Source organism: Pristiophorus japonicus, unplaced genomic scaffold (genome assembly GCF_044704955.1).
Source record: "Pristiophorus japonicus isolate sPriJap1 unplaced genomic scaffold, sPriJap1.hap1 HAP1_SCAFFOLD_618, whole genome shotgun sequence".
Taxonomy (NCBI): Eukaryota; Metazoa; Chordata; class Chondrichthyes; family Pristiophoridae; genus Pristiophorus; species Pristiophorus japonicus.
In genome coordinates this window covers 161002-169793 of record NW_027254529.1, presented here as the reverse complement: position 1 = coordinate 169793, position 8792 = coordinate 161002, and the positions used below count along the sequence as shown (strand labels likewise).

At 47.2% G+C, this 8792-nt stretch overlaps 1 protein-coding gene across 1 annotated transcript in view; it reads left to right on the top strand.

The window, feature by feature from the left end:
• Positions 1 to 6924: 6924 nt before the first annotated feature.
• The window catches only part of LOC139255590 (uncharacterized), a 141724-nt gene continuing 139856 nt past the window's right edge, over positions 6925 to 8792 (top strand). The window contains exon 1 of the mRNA XM_070873956.1: positions 6925 to 7492. Within this exon, the coding sequence (XP_070730057.1) occupies positions 7042 to 7492 (451 nt within the window). The 5' untranslated portion in view covers positions 6925 to 7041. The remainder of the gene's footprint in view (positions 7493 to 8792) is intronic.

Here is an 8792-nt window from a genome sequence, read left to right as displayed (position 1 = left end):
CAGCATTAAAAAATTAATTCTTATTATAAATTCGCCATCTCACATTAACATAGCTCATTTTAGACTCGCTCTGCCTTACAGAAGTCCTTTGTGGGGACCACCTCTTTGTAAGGCCCTTTTAAGACTCCTGGGTGCATTTCCTTTTTAAGGCACCATCTTTGATGCAGGAGGATTCCACGAGGTTTCTCCTTGGGCGCCGCCATCTTTGATGCTCTGCTGCTCTGAACACGATGCCGCCGCCATCTTCTTCTCCACCGTTCCGGATGCCCTCTGCCGTCGCAGCCTCCGCTCCCCTCCGCTACCACCTGACTTGCCGCCTCTCCTGCGCCCGTCGTGGCATCTCCAGCGGCCGCACTTTCCGCTTCCCCCCGAGGCCTCCATAGTGGCCTCCCATGCGGCCGCCGTGGCCAACGACCTCCAACTGCTGCCGCCGCCCGATGCTAACAGCTCCTCGGCGGGGCTCTTCCGAACCGCCGGCCATCCTGGATCCCTCGCATCCCGCCGGCTCACTCCCCCCCACTAGGCCCCTCTGTGCAGGACTGTTTGCCTGTGGGGGCTGAGGCTGCAGGATCTCTGTGTGAGGTCCGGGCCTGGGGCTTGCCTGTGGGTGGATTGAGGCTGCAGCTCCAGCTCGGTCGGTGCTGCTCTCTGGGGACCCGGGGCACGGCAGCACCCCGGGGAGCAGCAGCCCATGGAGTGATGAAGTCTTCCCAGCTCCCACGGACCGTCCCCATCCACCTCCGGCCGAGGAGTGTCGGCCCATCGCCTGCAACGACCCACAAAGGTAAACCGTGCGTCTCATCCCCGTGGGATACCTCACCATTGCTCTACCAAGAACAGGTATCAGTTCCCTGGTGTAGGTACGCAGCTTCGCCATGACCGGGACCAGCTTGGGTCATGCAGCTGGGTTAATCCACAGTTTATCAAAAGTTCTCCGACTCATCAACGACGGACCCGAGCCTGTGTCCACTTCCATACTCACAGGGATTCAGTTGATTTTTACTTCCCTTATCACTGGGGGCGAATCGTCAGTACACGTATACAGTCCCAACACCTCATCTTCTTCGACCTGCTCCTCGCTGAACAGTAGATCATCCCCCATCTCCTCAGCCACATGGTGAGTCCGATTTCTTTTATACATACGCTGAAGGTGGCCTTTAACGTGGCAGGTATTGCACGTGTACTCCAAGCAGCATGGTGCTGCTTGATTGGTCCCCCTCAGCGGACTCTGAGTTCCAGGATCCCGAGGTCCGTGCTCTCTGCCCCGGTTTTGTCCGTGGTGGGCGCTATCCTGTGGACAGTGCCTGACGGGTTCGAGCCTATTATCATTTGCTTGGTGCTCCAAGTCGAGGTCATATATGCCCCGCTGATGGTGATGGCCTTTGTCAGAGTGACTGTGGGTTCCGTGGCTAACAGCTTGTAAAGGAGTCCCTCGTGGCCAATCCCCATAACGAAAACGTCCCGTAACGCCTCGTCAAGGTGTGCGCCAAAATCACACGGCGCCGCGAGTCTCTTGAGGTCCGCAGCATATTTGGTGACATCCTGGCCCTCAGGTCTGCAGTGATGGTAAAATTTGTATCTGGCCATGAGGATACTCTCCTTCGGTTTCAACTGGTCATGAATGAGTTCATCCAGCTCCTCGTATGACTTGTCCCTAGCGCTCCCGGGTGCCAGCAAATCCCTGACGAGACAGTAAACCTCATCTCCACAACTGGAGAGCAATATCGCTTTACGCTTCTCTCTCATTGCGTCCGTGTCCTCCGTCAGGTTGTTTGCTGTGAAGTAGTACTCGAGCCTTTCCGTGAAGGCCTCCCAATCATTGCCCACGGTAAAATCCTTTAGCGAGCCCAGAGTAGCCATGGTTGCGTGGAGTTCGTCCGCTTCCTCGTTGCCAATGTGGTGTATGTAGCACACAAATCACTGACTCCACACGGTCTGGTGCAAGTCTAACTGCTGTGACCTTCGTCCTTTATTGTTCAGCTCCAGCGTGCCTCTCAGGTGTGGTGGTCAGCCTTATATAGTGCCTGTTCTAGGTACTTCCAGGTTTCCCACCACAGCGCCCTCTGTGGTGTGGCATAGTGCTTACATTACATTTAAAGTACTGGGATGATACACACATCATTACATAACACTTTCAATGACTAGTGTACAAGGACAGCCAGGTCCCTTTGCACATCGACATTTCCCAAGCCAGCGCTATTTAAATAATACTTTGTCCTTATGTTTTTCCTGCCAAAGTGGATAACTTCACATTTATCCACATTATACTGCATCTGCCATGTGTTTGCCCACTCACTCAACCTATCTAAATCACCTTGCAGTGTCTTTGCTCACAATCCCACCTAGTTTTGTGTCTTCATCCAAATCATTTATATATTAATCTCCAAAACAGATACATCACCTTGGGTACTGTTGGGGGAGATGACTCATCAGGGGAAGGCAGCAGCAGCCAAGCAGCAGCAGGAAAAAGAGTGGGAAAGCTATAGTGGTAGGGGATTCTATTGTAAGGGGAATAGACAGGCGTTTCTGCGGTTGCAACCGAGACTCCAGGATAGTATGTTGCCTCCCTGGTGCAAGGGTCAAGGATGTCTCGGTGCGGCTGCAGGGCATTCTGGAGGGAGAAGGTGAACAGCCAGTTGTCGTGGTGCATATAGATACCAACGATATAGGTAAAAAATGGGATGAGGTCCTACAAGCTGAATTTAGGAAGCTAGGAGTTAAATTAAAAAGTAGGACCACAGAGGTAGTAATCTCAGGATTGCTACCAGTCAGAGTAGAAATAGCAGGATAGTTAAGATGAATACGTGGTTGAGGAGTGGTGCAAGAGGGAGGGATTCAAATTCCGGGGTCATTGGAAGCGGTTCTGGGGGAGCTGGGACCAGTACAAAACAGACGGTCTGCATCTGGGCAACACGGAACCGATGTCCTAGGGGGAGTGTTTGCTCGTGCTATTGGGGAGGGGTTAAACTAATATGGCAGGGGGATGGGAATCTATGCAGGGAGACTGAGGGAAGTAAAATGGGGGCAGAAGCAAAAGATAGAAAGGAGAAAAGTAAAAGTAGAGGGCAGAGAAATCCAAGGCAAAAATCAAAAAGGGCCACATTACAGCTTAATTCTAAAGGGACAAAGAGTATTAAAAAGAGTGTTAAAAAGAAAGCCTGAAAGCTCTGTGCCTCAATGCAAGGAGTATTCATAATAAGGTGGACGAATTAACTGCGCAGGCAACTATTAACAAATATGATATCATTGAGATTACGGAGACATGGCTCCAGGGTGACCAAGGCTGGGAACTCAACATCCAGGGGTATTCGACATTCAGGAAGGATAGACAGAAAGGAAAATGAGGTGGGGTAGTGTTGCTGGTTAAAGAGGAAATTAACGCAATAGTAAGAAAGTACATTAGCTTGGATGATGTGCAATCTGTATGGTGGTGCTGCTGAATACCAAAGGGCAGAAAACGCTAGTGGGAGTTGTGTACAGATCACCAAACAGTAGTAGTGAGGTTGGGGATGTCATCAAACAAGAAATTAGGGATGCGTGCAATAAAGGTACAGCAGTTATCATGGGGACTTTAATCTACATATAGATTGGGCTAGCCAAACTGGTAACAATACGGTGGAGGAGGATTTCCTGGAGTGTATTAGGGATGGTTTTCTAGATCAATATGTCGAGGAACCAACTAGAGAGCTGGCCATCCTAGACTGGGTGTTGCGTAATGAGAGAGGACTAATTAGCAATCTTGTTGTGCGAGGGCCCTTGGGAAAGAGTGATCATAATATGGTAGAATTCTTTATTAAGATGGAGTTAATTCAGAGACTAGGGTCCTGAACTTAAGCAAAGATAACTTTGATGGTATGAGACGTGAATTGGCTAGGATAGACTGGAAAATGATACTTAAAGGGTTGACGGTGGATAGGCAATGGCAGACTTTTATAGATCACATGGATGAACTTCAACAATTGTACATTCCTGTCTGGAGTAAAAATAAAATGGGGAAAATGGCTCAACTGTGGCTAACAAGTGAAATTAGGGATAGTGTTAAATCCAAGGAAGAGGCATATAAAATGGCCAGAAAAAGCAGTAAACCTGAGGACTGGGAGAAATTTAGCGTTCAGCAGTGGAGGACAAAGGGTTTAATTAGGAAGGGGAAAATAGAGTATGAGAGGAAGCTTGCAGGGAACATAAAAACTGATTGCAAAAGCTTTTATAGATATGTGAAGAGAAAAAGTTAGTGAAGACAAACATAGGTCCCTTGCAGTCAGAATCAAGTGAATTTATAGTAGGGAACAAAGAAATGGCAGACTAATTGAACAAATACTTTGGTTCTGTCTAAGGAAGACACAAATAACCTTTCGGCAATACTAGGGCTCCAAGGGTCAAGCGAGAAGGAGGAACTGAAGGGAATCCTTATCAGTCAGAAAATTGTGTTAGGGAAATAGATGGGATTGAAGGCCGATAAATCCCCAGGGCCTATTAGGCTGCATCCCAGAGTACTTAAGGAAGTGGTCCTCGAAATAGTGGATGCATTGGTGATCACTTTCCAACATTCTATTGACTCTGGATCAGTTCCTATGGACTGGAGGGTAGCTAATGTAACACCACATTTTAAAAAAGGAGTGAGAGAGAAAACAGTGAATTATAGACCGGTTTGCCTGACATCGGTGGTGGGGAAAATGTTGGAATCAATTATTAAAGATGAAATAGCAGCGCATTTGGAAAGCAGTGACAGGATCGGTCCAAGTCAGCATGGATTTATGAAAGGGAAATCATGCTTGACAAATCTTCTAGAATTTTTTGAGGATGTAACTAGTAGAGTGGACAAGGGAGAACGGGTGGATGTGGTGTATTTGGACTTTCAAAAGACTTTTGACATTGTCCCATACAAGAGATTAGTGTGCAAAATTAAAGCACATGGTATTGGGGGTAATGTATTGACGTGGATAAAGAACTGGTTGGCAGACAGGAAGCAGAGAGTCGGAATAAATGGGTACTTTTCAGAATGGCAGACAATGACTAGTGGGGTGCCGCAGGGTTCAGTGCTGGGCCCCCAGCTATTTACAATATACATTAATGATTTAGATGAAGGAATTGAGTGTAATATCTCCAAGTTGATGCAGATGACTCTAAGCTGGGTGGCAGTGTGAGCTGTGAGGAGGATTCTTGGACAGGTTAGTGAGTGGGCAAATGCATGGCAGATGCAGTATAATGTGGATAAATGTGAGGTTATCCACTTGTTAGCAAAAAGAGGAAGGCAGAATATTATCTGAATGGTGACAGATTAGTAAAAGGGGAGGTGCAATGACACCTGGATGTCATGGTACATCAGTCATTGAAACTTGGCAAGCAGGTACAGCAGGCAGTGAAAAATGGCATGTTGGCCTTCATAGCTATAGGATTTGAGTATTGGAGCAGGGAGGTCTTACTGCAGTTGTACAGGGTCTTGATGCGGCAACACCTTGAGTATTGTGTTCAGTTTTGGTCTCCTAATCTGAGGAAGGACATTCTTGCTATTGAGGGAGTGCAGCGAAGGTTCACCAGACTGATTCCCGGGATGGCAGGACTGACATATCAGGAGAGACTGGATCGAGTGGGCTTGTATTCACTGGAGTTTAGAAGAATGAGAGGGGATATCATAGAAACATACAAAATTCTGTCAGGATTGGACAGGTTAGAGGCAGGAAGAATGTTCCCGATGCTGGGGTTATAGTCTAAGGATAAGGGGTAAGCCATTTAAGACCGAGATGAGGAGAAACTTCTTCACTCGGAGAGTTGTTAACCTGTGGAATTCTCTACCACAGAAAGTTGTAGAAGCCAGTTCGTTAGATATATTCAAAAGAGAGTTAGATATGGCCCTCATGGCTAAAGGGATCAAGGGGTATGGAGGGAAAGCAGGAAAGTGATACCAAGGTTGAATGATCAGCCATGATCTTATTGAATGGTGGTGCAGGCTCGAAGGGCCGAATGGCCTACTCCTGCACCTATTTTCTATGTTTCTATATATTGTGAATAGCTGGGGCCCATGCACTGATCCCCGTGGTACCACACTAGTCACTGCCCGCCACCCTGAAAAAGACCCGTTTATTCCTACTCTCTGTTTCCTATCAGTTAACCAATTTTCAATCCATGCCAATACATTACCCCCAATCGTATGTGCTTTAATTTTGCACAATAACCTCTTATGTGGGCACAATAACCTTATAGATTGAATTGGGTGAAGATGGTGACGGTGGGTTCAGATTCAGATTCACCACCTGCCAGAAGAGCAAGGGTCGGGGTGCAATGGCCACCACACGTTAAAAAAATCCACGCATATGCATCTTCCACCCTTGAGGATGTAGTTCAGGTCCTTCATTGAAACACCTGTGAACTCATCCTTTTTTGGCGTTCAAGCAAGTTATCCTCGTTTCGAGGGACTGCCTATGATAAGAACATAAGAATATAAGAAATAGGAAAAGGAGTAGGCCATATGGCCTCTCGAGCCTGCTCCGCCATTCAATAAGATCATGGCTGATCTGATCATGGACTCAGCTCCACTTTCCCGCCCGCTCCCCATAACCCCTTATCGTTTAAGAAACTGTCTTAAATTTATTCAATGTCCCAGCTTCCACAGCTCTCTGAGGCAGCTTTATCACCCTCAGAGAAATTTCTCCTCATCTCTGTTTTAAATGGGCAGCCCCTTATTCTAAGATCATGCCCTCTAGTTCTAGTCTCCCCTGATGACCTTATAAATGCGTTGTTGTTGTACAAAAATGATTTTGGGGGGAGGCGGGGATTGTGTGTATATATTGCTTCATTCCTGAATAAAGTTTTAGCAAAAATATCCATGGCTCTGGTGCTGTTTATTTGGTGATGTTATCATGGTAAGTACTTTCTAAGTCACAGCTGCAATAAGGCTTGGCGGCAAAACCACTTCCTGCATCGCAGTGACTGAACCAGGAAATTGTCTCTTCGGGTGCGAGAAAGGCAGAGTGTAAACTGGGTTGTTGAGATCAGACAGTAAATCACCAATCTTAGATCTCTGCTCGATTGTATTGGGTGAAGATGGCGACGGCGGATTCAGATTCAGGCTCACCACTTGCCAGAAGAGTAAGGGTCGGCGAGGACGCACATTCTAACTTCACACTGAATTTAAGAGCTGGGAGCTTATCTGTCAGCATCAGCGATAACTTCGTTCGGACTGTTGGCGGGATAATCTGCCCAATTGCTAAAGCAGGGGCGAGTGCTCACGTTCTGAGACAATTGCACTCAATGGGTTTATCCAATACCCTTACAGAATTGGCGGGACTTTATGGCTTGTTCGTGAGAGCAATAAAATCAGGGAGCATCGTAGTTGAGTTTGAGGAAAGCAACCCACTGAGCGAGGACACTTTCAAACTCTTCGTCCAAGAACTCAAGACCAGGCTGCAGGAACTGATGGCCTCTGGTAACTTCTGGATCGAGAGAATTCAAGACCCTGCGAATGCTGGAGCCCCATTGGAGCCACTGATCTCCGGTAACTCGGTTTATATTCACAGGAGGGGGCTGAACCGTGGCCGGATTTTACGGGGCTATGACCTTGAACAGTCTCTCTGTCTATCTCTCTCCCCCAGTCTCTCTCTCCCTCTCTTCACCCCGCCCCACGCTCGCTTTCTCTTTCTCTCTCCCTCCCTCCCGACCTCCAACCAGGCTCTGTCTCTCTTTTCTCCTGTCTCCCCCCCAAACCAGGCTCTCTGTCTCCCTTTCCCCCAGTCTATCTCTCTCTCCCCGTGTGTCTCTGTCCTATCCTCCCCCCAGGCTCTCTCGCGCTCTCTCTCTCTCTCCCCCAGTGTGTCCCGCAAGTCCCCGGTTTTCACATCTGCGAAAACCCGGAATTTGCGATTTGTAATTTCAGTTTCACACATCATCCGCATCCGTAGGAAATTGACTTCGGCTGGCGGAGAGCTGGACTGTTTGCTCAGCGAATGCCCATGAAACTCTTACGCCTGGTAACATCAGGCACAGGGTCTCCTTTTACCAGCGTAAGGGTTTTAATAAATATTAAACTAACATTTTAAAAATCACTTAAACAGTCAATAACTTTTCAAATTAGTTTGTTATTTTTGGCCCCTTTAAAAAATGTAAAATTTATTAATAAAAAATTGGAAATTTTTGTTTTAAAAGAAAAGACTAACATTTATATAGCGCCGTTTACGACCACCGGACGTCGCAAAGCACTTTACAGCCAATTAAGTACTTTTGGAATGTAGTCACTGTTGTAAATAAATGTTTAATTTAATTGTATTTTTGTTAATTTTAAACATGTGATTTATTTTTATTTAGATTGTGTGAAAAATTATTTCTGTATTTTCGATTATGCTTATTGGGAATCCGTTCGCAAACTAAATCCCCATAAGCATTACGAGAATCCCCTTTGTGATTAGTTGGGCCAGCTCACGTAATTCAGGGTTGCTTGCAAATCGCATGCATCCCTGGGATACATGGGCCTTTAGGCTCTCTCACTTTCTCCTCCCCACCCCCAGGTGCTTTCTCTCTCTCTCTCGCTCTTCCCCTCCCACCACAGGCTCTGTCTTCTCTCCCACTCTGTCTCGCTCACTCTCTCCCCTCCCCCCCCCCCCCGCCGCAGACTTTGTTCCCCCGCCCCTGTCTATCTCTGTAAAGTCCTGTCCCCTCAGTACAGATTCACACAAGGCATGTAGTGAAGGAAGTCAAAGTCACTCTGGACCTGCACCTTTATTTCACAGTTCTGGAATGCTGCACTTGCCTGAGACCTGCCCTTATATACCTGTCTCTTGCAAGTGCACCCCTGGTGGTAA